This window comes from Pseudorasbora parva, chromosome 25 (assembly GCF_024679245.1).
Source record: "Pseudorasbora parva isolate DD20220531a chromosome 25, ASM2467924v1, whole genome shotgun sequence".
NCBI classification, from domain to species: domain Eukaryota; kingdom Metazoa; phylum Chordata; class Actinopteri; order Cypriniformes; family Gobionidae; genus Pseudorasbora; species Pseudorasbora parva.
In genome coordinates this window covers 35,017,741-35,034,685 of record NC_090196.1, presented here as the reverse complement: position 1 = coordinate 35,034,685, position 16,945 = coordinate 35,017,741, and the positions used below count along the sequence as shown (strand labels likewise).

Sequence of the window (16,945 nt, the reverse complement as noted above, 5' to 3'; positions counted from 1 at the left end):
AAAAGGCCAGATATTTTTTATATAACTGTGTTCGGCTGAATGAGGAAAGTCATATACACCTATGATGGCTTGAGGCTAAATAATTATGGGATGCTTCTCATTTTTGGGTGAACTAACCCTTTAAAAAAGTTAGGAAGCCTGACAGGGATGCCAGAACCTAAAACAAATTCCCCAACGCCAGATGTTTACAAGACTTCAGTGTCTTTCTTTAAGTGCCTGAGACGAGGACAGGTTTGGTACGACGTTAGATACACAATGATGTCTGTTGTACCTCCAGACATAAACCTTGTTGGATGAGGAAACAAATATAAAGACTTTATTTACAAGCATCTTTAGAGGGAAACTACCATTCTGCGCCAATAAACGGACTCCATTGACCAGCTAGTTTAGTTTTAGTGCAAATAGTTTCCCCTGCTAACTTTATCTACACTTCCCCTGCCGAAAAGATCCGTTTAGACAATTCAATTATGGAGCACATTTGAGGTATGAAGCAAGTTAAGAAGCAAAAAAATTCTCTTCTAATTTAGTTTGTCTTGTTTCTAGTCTAAATATCTAACAATTCTTAAATCAAGATGCATTTACTAGATCAGTAAAACGACATGAGATATTTTAGCTTGTTTTGTTGAAAATCAAATCTAAATGAAGTGAGTATCTTATTTCTGATTGAAACCTTGTTTCTTGTTTCAGTCCCAAACAGAAATAAATTATTTTTCTCACTCCATTTGCAGATCATTTTGCCTGTTTTAAGCAAAATCTCATCTAGATTTTATTTTTAGGAAAACAAGAAAAATATATTATGTTATTTTCCTTATATAGTAAATGCATCTTGATTTAAGAATATTTAGATATTTGGACTGGAAACAAGAACAAATAAACTAAGTTAGAAGAGCATTGTTTTCAGTGTGATTGGGATGCCATGCAGGATCTAAAACACAAAACCACGCTGGTGGTCTCCTCAATAGGGTCTTCAAGCCCCCAGTTCTTGTGCTTTTGAAGCCCTCCCGGGAGCACGTATTCAGGCTCTTCAAAGGAGCTTCTGGATGGCAGGCCGGCTTTCCCTGGAGATGACAGGAGCCGGATTGACTGCGGCCCAAGCCTGCGCTCTCTCACTGCGGAGAGGGAGGTGTTGGTATTTATAGATGGCAAATGATGGGACGCCCTCGTTAGCACAGGGCTCAGTGAGCCGGATGACAGACAGGCCGCCGGGGTCATGTGATCACATTACTCACTCCAATGCTCTGCGAGACACAGGACGGAAAATGGAGGAGAGAGAATTGAGGACAGAAAGAGGGACGAGGGGGAAAGTTTAGGGGACCACAAATAATCAAAGCAATTACGGCTCCGGGTTTGTCACGTCGCTCTTCTGAATTTCCACTACACTGTAAAAAAAAAGTCACAGCCTGAAAAAGTGCAATCAACTTGGATGTTTAAGTTATTTCTACTTCGATCATGTTAAACTGACTTTTAAAAAAAAAGAGTTACATCTTGTATAAAAAAATGTTTAACATTTCGGTAACACTTTAGTATGGGGAACACATTCATTATTAACTTCAACTTTTGCCTCAATAAACTCCTATTTTACTGCTTATTAATAGTTAGTACGGTAGTTTTTGTAGCGTTTAAGTTTAGGTATTGGGTCGGATTAAGGGATGTAGAATAAGCTCATGCGGAATAAGGCATTAATATGAGCTTTAGAAGTGCTAATAAACAGATAATATCCTAGTTATATGCATGATCATAAGCAACTGGTTAATAATTAATAACTGAACCTTAAAATAAAGTGTTACCCACATTTCTTAACTTATTCTGATGAGTAAAAACAATGTAAAAACATATGTTGTCATAACTTACTAAATATATATATTTTTTTACAGTGTAGAACATGCATTTCACGAGGACCAGCGACCGGCATTTATGCACTTAGTGCTACAGCAAATAAAATTGTTCTTCTTACTCAGTATTTTTGTCTTGTTTCTAGTCCAAGCATCTATGAATGTAAGTCATCTAAGAAGTATTTACTAGACAAGCAAAAGTTATTGTCTTGTTTGGGGAAAAAATACTCAAAATTAAGAGAGTCTTTGGTTAAAATAAGATAAATAATCTGCCAATGGGGTAAGAAAAATAATCTTAATTCAAACAGAAAACAAGATTATTTTTCTTACTCCTTTGGCAGATTATTTATCTTATTTTAAGCAAAAACTCTCTTCAAACTACCAGCTTAAATGGGATCAAACGACCGATGTTTGCAGATAAATGAGAGAGAAGAGAGACAGAGAAAGAAAGATATTTTGAACAGGCCTTCGTGAGGACTTCCCACATTAAAGAGCTAGAGACGGGCAGGTGAGCCGAGACCGAGAAACACTTTTCTTTCAACTTCTGCCACTTCAAACGGCCCCATGAGGAGGTGACACAGGCCCTCAGCACCACAAACAAAGGTGCAGGGGCCACAAGGGGGAAAAGCCCGACAAAAAAGACCCTTTGTGTCCCTGTTTTTGTAAAGAGTCACGCAGTAACTATTCCGCTTGGCATGATATATTACAACACGCCTAAACTGGTGGGTCGAGATTCAGCTCTCAATCAACAAATTATATAATAGAACACACCAAAATATATCAAATTCCCATCTATTCTGTTGGAAAGCCATTCAACTAATCAGTGTTTTGGCTCAAATGGATCTGTTACTTGGTAGAATCTTGACAAATTAAACAGATGTCAACATGCACTGGTTGACCATGAACACATATAAAGTACACTGCAAAAACTGCTCTTCTTACTAAGTAATTGTGGTGTGGCAAGCAGCGGGGCGAGGGACCGCGAGAGCGGGCCGGTGATTAACGTTCACGAGTGCCAGCTGCGTGGCACACCGGTCTCGTCTCGCGGCCATGTGACGGGAGCATATAAGGAGGAGCAAGGACAGCGGAAGACGAGAGAGGACCAGGCCTGGATTTTATGTTTAGTTTTATTTGGTGTGTGTTTGCGGGCAGTCGTCCGTGAGGGGCTGTCCGCGGTTTTACTTTCATTTTGTTTATTTCTTTTGAATAAAGTTTGTTGAACGTTCGCCGGTTCCCGCCTCCTTCCTTCCCATCTACAAACCGTATTACATTGGTGCCGAAGCCCGGGAGGAAGGAGGGACGCGCTGTCGGAGAGCCCTCGCTGCTGAGGGGGATCGCGGTGCTGAGGAGTTCGGGCAGCGCGGATGAGGAAAGACCGCGAGGGCTGCCCGAGGCGATGGTGCTGGAGCGGGAAAGGTGGGACAGAGACCTCGCTGCCGTGCCCCTGGGTCGAGGTGGGGTGGCTGCCGTCCGAGAGGGAGCGGAGGAGTCGCCGCGCTTGCCGGGGGCCGGAGCCTGCTGCCATCCGCCTGATAGGGGAGGAGCAGGGAGCGCGGGGCTCGCTGCCGGGTCCCTCGAAAGGAGGAGTCACCGCCGGCCGCCAGGGGGCGGAGGAGGATCGAGCGGCCCACCAGGCGTCCAGTGCCATCGCACAGCACCGCGAGGAAGAGCCTCTCGGCGGGCGGAGGGCCGAACGGCAGTGTGTCTGGGAACCGGACCAGAATTTTTTTTTTCCCCTTTCTTTTTTCCCTCTCTCCCCTCTCTCGTCCGCGGGCTCCGTGGGCTCCTCGTGCTCCCGTCTACATTTCTCTCGCCTCTCTGTCCTTACCCCCAGGTGCCGCGGCCGCCGTGATCGGCCCCCCCCCGGGAGAGGGGGGGAGGGGGAGTAGAGCGCCGTCTCGGGAGTGCCCCCCGGCCTGCGAGGGGCGATGGGGGTATGTGGTGTGGCAAGCAGCGGGGCGAGGGACCGCGAGAGCGGGCCGGTGATTAACGTTCACGAGTGCCAGCTGCGTGGCACACCGGTCTCGTCTCGCGGCCATGTGACGGGAGCATATAAGGAGGAGCAAGGACAGCGGAAGACGAGAGAGGACCAGGCCTGGATTTTATGTTTAGTTTTATTTGGTGTGTGTTTGCGGGCAGTCGTCCGTGAGGGGCTGTCCGCGGTTTTACTTTCATTTTGTTTATTTCTTTTGAATAAAGTTTGTTGAACGTTCGCCGGTTCCCGCCTCCTTCCTTCCCATCTACAAACCGTATTACAGTAATTTTATCTTGTTTCTAGTCTAAATATCTAATATCTTATTTAATAATTTATAAAGCTTATTTTATAAACTATAATACTGATCTGCCAACATTATCTCTCTATGATAAATTAAAATAAGCTGATAACATCACTGTTTACTCCAGAACGACTGTACAGCCAAATCTAATTCTGCTGCAGTATTGTCCTGTTTAACACTGAAGCTGCTCTGACACAATCGGCGTTGGAGAAGAGCGATATAAATAAAGCTGATCGATTGATTGATTGATTGATTGATTGATTGATTGATTGATTGATTGATTGATTGATTGATTGATTGATAAAAATGACATTATTGTTTACTTTTGAATTTAAGTTTGGATCTTATTTTTAATGGCCATCTAATGAAAAATCTGGATCCTGAAGATAAACTGGTTAAGAATTCCTCCCAAGATTAATCTTTTCATATAAATCTTTTTATGCTGTTGGTGTAGGGATGTTAGTTTGTTTTATTAAGCCACTATAGTCACCCGAACCGCATTAATACATGCAATTAAAGCACCAGTCGAAATGGGAGGTATGTTTGGCTAATGAGCAATGATTACAAGTTTAACACTGACATAAATTCTTTCATGATGCCCTTGTGGCTTTAATCAGACAACAGAGAGAACCAAACGCTCCTCGCTCTCCTTCCTCCACAGGGCTTCATGTATTGCACGGCAATCCCACGGTTAATGAGAATGGGAAAGGTTTCAGCTTTCCCATCCACTAGCCTGATTGAGGTTGTTTTGGTTGGATTAAGATACTGCCTACCTCAGTTAACATTTGATTCACTCAGAAAGCCTTGTTTCAGTAGTTAAAGGGTTAAAAGGAAGGGGGAAATGGACCCCTCCTTGTGTAGCTGAATGTAGTGTCTTTTGTGTTGCTCTAAACCCAAGACTCTCTAAAACTCCTCTGACCGGTGGCCCACTCACCCACATCGTAAAGAGGTTTGGGGGTCACGGGTTCACAACAAGGTGATCTGCGGGTGGCATTCGATTTCAAAGGCTTGATACTTCACCTCTCAGAGATCTAGCAGCAATGAACCCAATGGCTAATTAGCATTGCATTCGAGAGGTGAGAGAAACAGAAAAGCTGATGCTTATCACAATACTTACAAAAATCTCCTGTTTATGCACTACAAAAAAAATGCTCTTCTTACTTAGTAATTTTGCAATTCTAACAATTCTTAAATCAAGATGCATTTACTATACAAGTAAAAAGACATAAGATATTTTTTTCTTGTTTTGTTGAAAATAAAATCAAAATGAAGTGAGTTTTTGCTTAAAACAAGCTAAATGATCTGCCAATGGGGTGAGAAAAATAATCTTATTCCTGATTGAATTCTTGTTTCTTGTTTCAGTCCCAATCAGAAACAAGATTATTTTTCTCACCCCATTGGCAGATCATTTAGCTTGTTTTAAGCAAAAACTCACTTCATTTTGATTTTATTTTCAACAAAACAAGAAAAAAATATCTTATGTCTTTTTACTGATCTAGTAATGCATCCTGATTTAAGAATTTTTAGATATTTGGACTGAAAACAAGAAAAAAATATTAAATAAGAAGAGCATTTTTTTGCAGTATGTACACCTTCTATATTCTGCCAACTGATTTTCTTTTAGAGATTATCTTGTAGCTCCAGTTTGTTAGACATGGGATTAAACAAATACCCCTAACTGAATCTGACTCAGTGTTGAGGCAGCTAATATCACAGAGAAGAACAAGTTCTCGAAGGAAACCAGCTATGCAAGCTCACATTACCATCCTCATCAGCTTTGACATTTCAGTTTAACGCACGACTGACCGGCAGACAAAAACACAGGGATGAAAGCATAGGGAAAGTGTCTTACCATGCCATAGCCACATTCGGTCCCGTCAGCAAGAGGCATGTGCTGCGTTCGACATCCTTTATGGTCGCCCTCCGCACTGGTGCACCAGAGACGCTTGCACTGTTTCTGCAATCGGCAAGAGTCAGTCAGAACTGGAGAAACAATGACTTGAACATTGGTAAATCAAAATCTTCCTAAGTTCCCGAGAGTTCCCTTGAACCCATTGACCAGAAGAAATATTCAACAACAGGAGAATTGAAGAAATAAAGACTTGAACGATGGTTAAGATAACTGTAACAAGCTGGGTAAGGCCGAGAGCTGTGGGAACGGAGCACGACTAGGCAAAAGATGATTTTCTTACTTAGTATTTTTGTCTTGTTTCTAGTCAAAATATCTAAAAATTCTTACATTAGGAAACATTTACTAGACAAGCAAAAGTAATTGTCTTGTTTTGGGAAAATACAACTCAAATTTTTGCTAAGGAAAGAAAAGAAGCAAAATAATCTGCCAATGGGGTAAGCAAAATAATCTTGTTTTCTGTTGGAATTCAGATTATTTTGCTTACCCCATTGGCAAATTATTTTGTCTCAACCACATAAAGTCTTGGTCTGGTCTTGGTCTTGGTCTTGTCTTAGTCTCAACGTCACAAAGTCTTGGCCTTGTCTTGGTCTCAGCACACGCTGGTCTTGGTCTCGGTTTAGGTGGTCTTGACTACAACACTAGATGACACACCATGAATGGACAGACTTGGGAGCCGGGACCGAACATGAGTTCACACTGACGGTTGGCATTGTAGAGTTGACCTGGCAGCTGGTTGGGAAGGTCATACGTCCGTCCTGAGGGCTCGTCTAGGAGACATTCACCATAACCAGTGCTGAGAAGACAAGACAGACAGATACCAACACATTTAATTAAGCTTCCTTCATCCTGGGTTCTGCCATCACACTGCCAGGAAAAAAAGGTACATTGCTGTCACTGGGGCAGTACCCTAAGATCCAAAAATAAAAAGGTACTACTATGTACTCTGAAAGTACTGATATATACCTTTTAAAGTACTAATATGAAGCATTTAGGGGTAAGGTACAAAGATGCACCTTTTCACTTTTGTACCTTAGGGTACCACCCCAGTGACAGCACTGTACCTTTTTTTCTGAGAGTGCAGAAGCCTGAAGTACTATCATAAAGCATTTGTTGTTATTTTGCAACAGTTGTAAATGGACAATATGAATGCAGTCTTTCTGATTTCACCAGGCATCTGAAGGCCAAGTGTAAGATGGAGGCAGCAGTGGGTGGTCTGCTTTGTTACCTGCAGATAACTGATTGAATGGACTTAGTTAGACGACACAAAGGACGCATTTCAATGTAGGAAAAGACGGTGTTCTCCAACAATGGAGGGTCTCCAAGAATCAACACAACAGTGCCAAAACCAACGTTTCAGTACATCAGTCAAACAAGCCTTTAGCTCCAGCTACGTCATGACATTATGTCCTGCCACACCCTTCCTTTGAAACACATAAATGAGCTACAAAAGAGCAGCTGTACATTGAGGCTCATTGAATTGTTGGGCTTAACGTCTCTGAATGGCTCTTTCAGCCGTCGGCACCAGAGAAGGAGCAAAACAATCCTCCTCGACAAAGTCCTTTCTCCATTTGCCTTCTGCATGCTCACCTTTCTGCAAAGGAGAACGGAAACTAAAGCTCAGAATAGCCATGTGATGCAATTATGTGAGTTCTTCATGTTGCTGGTTCAATTTGTCCTTGGCTTTGAGACTAAACACCTGTGGTAGTTGATTTTGTCCTCTCACACTGCAAAACATGCTTTTCTTACTTAGAAATTGTGTCTTGTTTCTAGTCTAAATATCTAACAATTCTTAAATCAAGATATATTTACTAGACAAGTAAAAATATCATATTTTTGTTTGTTTTGTTGGAAATAAAATCTAAATGAAGTGAGTTTTTCCTTAAAACAAGCAAAATGATCTGCCAATGGGGTGAGAAAAATAATCTTATTTCTGATTGAAATCTTGTTTCTTGTTTCGTCCCAATCAGAAATAAGATTATTTTTCTCACCCCATTGGTAGATCATTTTGCCTGTTTTAAGCACGAACTCACTTCATTTAGATTTTATTCCCCAGAAAACAAGAAAAAATATCTTATGTCATTTTACTGATCTAGTAAATGCATCTTGATTTAAGAATTCAATATTTAGACTAGAAACAAGACAAAACTTAAGAAGAGCATTTTTTGCAGTGTAAACCATCTGTGTTAGTTGATTTTGTCCTCTCATTACCTCGCTCACCCTTTACTTCACACTAGAAACCCTATAAGAAAACCTTTGTCTTTATGAGGGGAAAACGAACATCACTCGAGGGGCATGTGTCCTTCTCTGGGACTCATTTATCCATCAGAGTCTCTCATCTCTCTGCACCTCGTCATCATCAGTTATGAGTTTGTTCATAAAATCAGCAAGACTGAGGCTGACAAAAACCTTTCACAGGAGTATGTTAGCACAAAGCTCTTAAAGAGCGATAAGATTACAGTAAACTGAGACCATCAGATCTCTAAGTATCTCTCAGCTACGCTCAAGTGAGTGTGAGTGTGTGAATTCAGGCTCTTTCACATGATAAGAACTGCAACAATGAATACAGGGCAATTTGCATCCTAACACTAGAGTTACAAAGACAGACTCAAAAGCGAGAGATGTGAGCGCAAAATAAGATATTGTGAAGAATGTAACATTTTGGCGGAGTGTTTATTCACACTAAGTGCAAATAACGTGCCTTGTTGGCAAGTGCTATTCACACTAGCTCTGCCTAACAATGCCTGGCTGATAAAAAAAACACATTTTTAAAAATATGCTTGCAATTTAACATCTTCAGTGGCGCAATCAATAAAACGTATGGCTGATGGATCATATTTTGACGCGATAAACACGGTTTTGAATCCGCCTTCTGCAGAGCTTGCTCTTCTCTGTTTTCTCATCACAAATAACATCGGAAAGGCATTCTGACTTTCAAGAAAAATTAAAAAAATGTTCTAACGAAATGTTTAATAATAATAATAAAAGCATTTACTGGGGAGGGTTATGGATAGGTGTAGGGAGGGCTTTTATTGTCCCTTTAAGGCGGCATCCATTTATTAATTTAAACAAATATAATAATTTACACTCCAAATTATTATTGCATCCTGTTAATGTACAACAATACTGAGGTGCAAATAGTATGTACCTGTCAAAATAAATGATAAATTACATATAATTACTATTTATATTGCAAAGAACTGCTTCTTTTATGTGGTGTAAAAAGAATATATCACCAGCATTTACAGCTATTTGCACTTAGTGTGAATATCACCTATCCCTAAGAAAATGTTATTTTCACTTGGTGTAAACAGAATCTAGTTTCTATTAACAATTGGTGTAAATAGCATCTATCCTTGAAAAAAGGGACAACAAATATAATTTGTTTTGTGTTCCACAGGCAAAAGGAAAGTCGACAAAAGGAGGATGAAAGAATTGTAATTTTTAGAGGATTTATGCCTAAAAAGGCAAAAACTGTGTTTGTTTGTTTATTTTTTTGTGCGTGTTTTTTTTAGATTTGGGTTTTTTAGCTTTTCATAAAGAATTTTTTTTTTTTAAATAGTGGAAAGAAAACACCCCAAATAGACATTTAAGAGTATCTTTTATAGCACTTTATCTCTTTGCGTCAGTAGATTTCAATTACAGCACATATCTTCAAATGCCGTGTCTACAAAATGAGTTTTTCCTCCACTTCAGCAGCACTTATAAACACCAAAACTTACAGGTTTATTCATATCTATATTCTGAAGGTTTTTACTGAGGGGGTTGTTCATGTCTATCTATCCATCTATCCATCTATCTATCTATCTATCTATCTATCTATCTATCTATCTATCTATCTATCTATCTATCTATCTATCTATCTATCTATCCACACACACACACACACACACACACACACACACACACACACACACACACACACACACACACACACACACACACACACACACACACACACACACACACACACGTATAGATGTATATATATATATTCATTAAAAAAGTGAAAATGTTTTATTTTTTATTTTATGGAGTGATAAAAAGAGATATTTCAAATCCCTCAGTAAAAACCTCTGTCTCGAATATACCAAAAAAAGAAACAATAATTTGTTTTGAACCAGGCTTTAGCCAATCTTCAGATTTTTGTTCTAGAAATGTAAACAAATTAGTGCAAATTTAGTTATATGTTGCCTCCTTTTTCCTATTTAAACATAACATTTCAGAAAACTTGTTATGCAAAAAATATATATAAAAAAATGGTTGCAATTCTTCATGTAATCCATCAACTAGGTAAGTATGGGGATATCTATTAGATATGTTTTACCCTATTTACCTAGAGTGTCTTGTCTTACGAAAGGTTATTTTGTGTCCTTGTATACCCCCAGGAACTTTGCAGAATACTGCATTGCGAAAAACATGATAATGCCAATGCACTTTCTTGGAGAAGTGCCGTAAGAACATTTGGGCTCATCAAATGTTGTGGTTGATTATCGAGCAGGTTTCTTTGAGTTCAGGTTAGGCTGCGCCCTTCTGGCACGGACATGAAGTCCACACCTGGAGATCATTTGGGCGGGTTTGGTAAAGTGAGTTTATTAAGGAAAATGACTCACAGTTATTATTACTGAAGGTTTTTTGGACATGTACCATGGTACCTTGGAGAAACAAGTAAATATCATGGTACATAAATACAGTTATCATTCAGTACCCTGGTATTAGTACCATCTGACACCATGGTTTTCTCTGTTCATTTGACAGATTAAAGGCTTTTCGATGTCAAATGTCATTCTAGACCACTTAAGAATAACATCCATATATTTTCACCTCTTGTTTAACTTCTTTGGTACGTTCTGTGAAGCATGTCTAAGCGAGCAACCAATGGGCAAACCGGCCTCATTTTCATTAGTAAAGTGACGTTTTGGTGCAGATCCAGAGGGACTTGATAAATTGTGAGTTTTAGCATGAGAATCAAGCAGATTCGTCCTTGAACAGAGCGAGTTGTTCCTCATTTCTCAGACATCTAACAGCATCTAAAGGCTCAATGAGCGTCTGAGCTATTGAGCTTTAATGTAAGAGAAGCCTCTCGCATTGGTGCTGTATTTTAGGCCACGGCGTGGAAAATAACAGGCTTTGTCAACATTGAGCAAAAGTGAGATTTGACACTACTAACTCAACTGCAGTAAATATAGTTTATGGTTTCAAAATCACAGCTTTTAGAAACAAATTGATTCATGCACGACAAAACACTTGTTGTGTAGTAACTTAACAGTCGAGTGAACTAAGTTAATAATCAAACACGCTAACTTAAACTGTCTTGGGATTCTGAGAAGTCATTCGTTTAGAAAAAGGAGTATCCAAGCAGCTGTAGCTTGACAACACATGCAAAACACTGCAAAAATATGATGCAATCTTGTTTTCCAACACAAATATCTAAACATTGTTACATCAAGACACTAGAGACACAAAATGACTCAAGATGTGGTCTTGCATTCTGAAAAAAATCATCAATATTATGTGTTTAAAATATACTAAAATGAAGTGAGTTTGTGCTTTTCATTAAAACAAGACTTAATATCTTCAGTCATTCTCCAGTAAATGTGCCTTGATTTTAGAAAGTTTGGATATTTGTGCTGGAAAACAAGAGAGAAACACAGAGGCAGAGCGTCATTTGTTTGCAGTGTAACATTAACGTGTAATTGTGTGCATGCAGTATTTCAGTGTGTGTGTGTGTGCGTTCAATCTCTTCACACGAGTGTGTTGCGTCTTGAAGAGCTCTTGAGTTTGAATGGACAGTCCAAACACAGATGCACTTGAGGTTTCTGCTGGGAGAATGCATATGCTTCACTCTCATCAATGCACCTCTATCAAGACTTTATATTTTCTCATATAAATCAATGAGATCGAACTCAGTGCAAACAGAGGCGTTTGTGGAAGTCTCAGATGTCTATCCCGAGTAAAAAGACTTAAAATACGAAGTAATCTCAATATTTGAGCTTTGAAAGAGCAACATTTGAGTAGTAAAACGATCCTCTCAGAGAAGAAATCACTGAAACCATCAACCAAAGGCAGCTGATATGAAAAAGACTCCCTGAAAGTCAACATAAACATGTTCATGAACCATTTTACTGATGCATTTCTTGAAATTTTGAAATGTTATGCCAAATATTGGCTCATTTTTATTTCATGAGAGCTACACATTCCAAAAAAGTTGGGACAGGTAGCAATAAGTGGCTGGAAAAGTTAAATGTACATATGAGGAACAGCTGGAGGACCAATTTGCAATTTAATAGGTCAAATGGGAACAAGATTGGGTATAAAAAGAGCCTCTCAGAGTGGCAGTGTCTCTCAGAAGTCAAGATGGGCAGAGGATCACCAATTCCCCCAATGCTGCGGCGAACAATAGTGGAGAAATATCAGAAAGGAGTTTATCAAAGAAAAAAATGCAGAGAGTTTGAAGTTATCATCATCTACAGTGAATAATATCATCCAAAGATTCAGAGAATCTGGAACAATCTCTGAGCATAAGGGTCAAGGCTGGAAAACCAAACTGGATGCCCGTGATCTTCAGCCCTTAGACGGCACTGCATCACATACAGGAATGATACTGTAATGGAGATCACAACATGGGCTCAGGAATACTTCCAGAAAACATTGGTGAACACAATCCACCGCGCCATTCACCGTCGCCGGCTAAAACTCTATAGGTCAAAAAAGAAGCCATATCTAAACATGATCCAGAAGCGCAGGCGTTTACTCTGAGCCAAGGCTCATTTAAAATGGACTGTGGCAAAGTGGAAAACTGCTCTGTGGTCAGAGTTTTTTTAAATTTAAAGTTATTTTTGGAAAACTGGGACGCCATGTCATCCCGACTAAAGAGGACAAGGACAACCCAAGCTGTTCTCAGCGCTCAGTTCAGAAGCTGATCTCTGATGGTATGGGGTTCATGAGTGTGTGTGGCATGGGCAGCTTACACATCTGGAAAGGCACCATCAATGCTGAAAGGTCTATCCAAGTTCTAGAACAACATATGCTCCCCTCCAGACGTCGTCTCTTTCAGGGAAGAACTTGCATTTTCCAACATGACAATGCCAGACCACATACTGCATCAATTACAACATCATGGCTGTGTAGAAGAAGGATCCGGCACTGAAATGGCCAGCCTGCAGTCCAGATCTTTCACCAGTAGAAAACATTTGGCACATCATAAAGAGGAAGATGCGACAAAGAAGACCTAAGACAGTTGAGCAACTAGAAGCCTGTATTAGACAAGAATGGGACAACATTCCTATTCCTAAACTTGAGCAGCTCGTCTCCTCAGTCCCCAGACATTTGCAGACTGATATAAAAAGAAGAGGGGATGACACACAGCGGTAAACACGGCCTTGGCCCAACTTTTGAGATGTGCTGATGCCGTGAAATTTTAAATCAGCTTAGTTTTCCCTTAAAATGATACATTTTCTTAGTTTAAGCATTTGATATGTCATCTATGTTGTATTCTGAATATAATACTGAAATTTGAAACTCCCACATCATTGCATTCTGTTTTTTTTCTCTCACAATTTGTACAATGTCCCAACTTTTTGGAATCAGGTTTGTATATTAAAGTCTCATTTTATTAGCTTTAAAAAATACACACACACACACACACACACACACACACACACACACACATACATATATATATATATATATATATATATTTTTTATTTATTTATTTATTTATTTTTTCTTTTCTTTTTTTTTTATAATAATAATATGCACTGATAAATTAATTACAATATGACCAGGAGTATGTATTAAGAAGGTAAAGAAGAAATGTTGATGTTAGTGTTGATGTCACAACGCAGTGAATGTTACATTAATGATGTACTTCCTCAGTGTTGTTCTCTAGCACAAACATCTTAACATTTATTAATTATTCCTGAATGTAAGAGACAGATTTACTGGAGAAGCAATGACTGAAGTCTTGTTTTATATAAAAAAAAATGCTTCAAAACGAAGTGAGTTTGTGCTTACGCTGCAAAAAAATGCTTTTCTTATTTTGTATTTTTGTGTTGTTTCTAGGCCAAAGATCTAAAAATTCTAAATTCTTGGGGTAAGCAAAATAATCTTAAAACAACATTATTTTACTTACCCCATTGGCAGATTATTTCGCTTATTTTAAGCAAAAACTCTCTTCATTTTAAGTTATTTTTTTCCCACAACAAGACAATTACTTTTACTTCTCTAGTAAATGTTTTTTAATGTAAGAATTTTTAGATATTTAACTAATTATATATCAGATAAATATCTGCCAATGAATAATTTTTCAGCAAACAAGACTTACTTGCTTCTCCCAAATGTATCTTTATTTATGAATGTTTAGATATTTGCACTGGAAAACAAGAGCGCTTAACCTGGTCACCCATGATCTTATCCCTGATCAACAGGCCTTTCCCGATGGAGTCACTGGAGCGGAGAGCAGATCAAAGGGTCGCATCCCGGGAAAATCTAATTATAACGGACACTTCCTGTCTTAAAGGGGTCTCCCTCAGCTCAATGAGCCGTTGCCCCGAGTTACGGCTGCCGAGGGGCCAAGAACGCCGGCGACTAAATGACTGTTTGTCCCGCTCGAGAGAAGTGTGGGACAGGAAGAGCGATTCTGAGCATGACCTCTCGAAGATTTACTCAAAGGTCATTTTAACTTTAAAACCCCATTGCTGACATCTGATATTAGCACATGGACACCTAAACCATGGATGGCCTGCTGGGAAAAGAGTGTGTTCTGGGACATGGTTAACCAGATAAACTGGTTCCCCACCAGGCGGACAATCACCTAAACCAGCTCATCTCAACTACACTGCAAAAAAAATGCTCTTCTTACTTAGTAATTTTGTCTTGTTTCTATTCTGAATATCTAACTAATCATAAACCAAGATGCATTTACTAGATCAGCAAAACGACATAAGATATGTTTTCTTATTTTGTTAAAAATAAAATCAAAATGAAGTGAGTTTTTGCTTAAAACAAGCAAAATGATCTGCCAATGGGGTGAGAAAAATAATCTTATTTCTGACTGAAGTCTTGTTTCTTGTTTCCATCCCAATCAGAAATAAGATTTTTTTTCTCGCCCCATTGGCAGATCATTTTGAGTTTTAAGCAAAAACTCACTTCATTTAGATATTTATTTCCCAGAAAACAAGAAGAAATATCTTATAAACAAAATATTTAAACAAAAATTAAATTAACTAAAACTGAAAACTAAAACTTAATAAAAAAATTATATAGATATATCAAAAAAACAATAAAAATGACAAACACAAAAAATTACAAAAACTTTAACTAAAATGAAAATGAAAACTGACAAATAGAAAATATTAAGAAAAACTAAATTACTAAAACAAGACTGCTAGAAACCATGTAAAACCAGAATTTCTGGAATCTCCAGCAGCCAAATAAATAAATAAAAATGTGAAATGGTAATAGAATTTTTAGAAATGTTAAAAAAGCGAATAAAACTGACAAAAATACCTCATAAAATTACTCAATCTTAAACTAAAATCAACATAACTAAAATGATTAATAAATACTACTAATATTAATATAACAAACTGACTAATATCATCTAAAAACCATGTCCAACCAAAATCAGATTCCTGCTGTACTTTCTGGAATTTCCTGTAGCCAAATAGCACTTTTAAGACTTTTAAATAAGATGTGAAATAAGAAATCCTATCTTCAGTAAAAATGTGAAGTGGGACTTTTACTGGAATCTCACTCATATAGAGCCATGCAGAGATGGAACTGTGCACCTACTCCAGGAAATCTGTGACGTATTTGCGGCTGCATTTTGACCAGGACCAGGGGCTGGTGTCGTAGTTGAGGGTCGGAGCCATGACGTGGTACTGATGCTTTACTCCGGCCTCTCGGCACTTCGGACTGTCATCGTGCGGCATGTTGAACCTGCAACACACACACACAATCCAGAGAGTTCATGCATGTCCTGTATACATGTAAAAAAATACCATCATTTCACAGCCAAAAACTTGCTTTGTTTTCCAGCACAAATATCCAAACATTCTTAAATCAAGACACATTTACTAGAGAAGCAAAATGACTGAAGACATTAAAATGAAGTGAGTTTATGATTAAAACAAGAAAAATAAACTTTTTTCCCTTTGCACTGCAAAAAATGCTCTTCTTATTTCGTATTTCGATCTTGTTTCCAGTCCAAATATCTAAATATTCTTAAATCAAGATGCATTTACTAGATAAGATATTTTTTCTTGTTCTAGAAAATCTAAATGAAGTGAGTTTTTGCTTAAAACAGGTAAAACTATCTGCCAATGGGGTGAGAAAAATAATCTTAGTTTAGGATTAAAACAAGAAAAATAAACTTGTAGAAATAGACTTAGAATTTTCTGTCATTTGCTTGTCCAGTAAATGTATCCTGAAGAACAATATGTTTGCAGTGTACCATGTCCAAAAGTCATATTTATTTTAAGATACTTCAAAAATCTTCTAAAATTCTTACTCATAAAACTATATTCATACCATGGTATTTCTGTGTGTGACTGTCAACAAAACACAAAACCTCTTTATATGGCAGAAAGGAAAAGTCCAGCAAATAAAAGCTGTATTGAGATGAATCTGACATCTGAAATAGAAATGCAGTGATGTCAGAGTACAGAAACAGCTGTGAAATCAGACACAAACAGCTGTGTTTCGGAGATCCTTCAGACTCCATCTGTGAGCCTTCATATGCACCTTAGACACATTTCATATGTTACATTCAGCGAATACTTTTACTGTCTGAATCGGCTTTATTTCAAAAACATCTGTGCTGTTCCACTCCACTGCTCCAGAATCACACTTTTTTCCTTGGACATCATTACACTGCAAAAATTATATTCTTCCTCAGTGTGTTTCTGTCCTGTTTTCCAGAACTA

At 38.5% G+C, this 16,945-nt stretch overlaps 1 protein-coding gene across 1 annotated transcript in view; it reads right to left on the bottom strand.

The window, feature by feature from the left end:
* Positions 1-16,945, bottom strand: part of LOC137065049 (A disintegrin and metalloproteinase with thrombospondin motifs 20-like) — a 67,800-nt gene that overhangs the window by 16,724 nt on the left and 34,131 nt on the right. The window contains exons 9-11 of the mRNA XM_067436614.1: positions 15,813-15,959; positions 6,672-6,813; positions 5,961-6,065 (exon numbers count right to left, since the gene is read on the bottom strand). Of these exons, the coding sequence (XP_067292715.1) occupies positions 5,961-6,065; positions 6,672-6,813; positions 15,813-15,959 (394 nt within the window). The remainder of the gene's footprint in view (positions 1-5,960; positions 6,066-6,671; positions 6,814-15,812; positions 15,960-16,945) is intronic.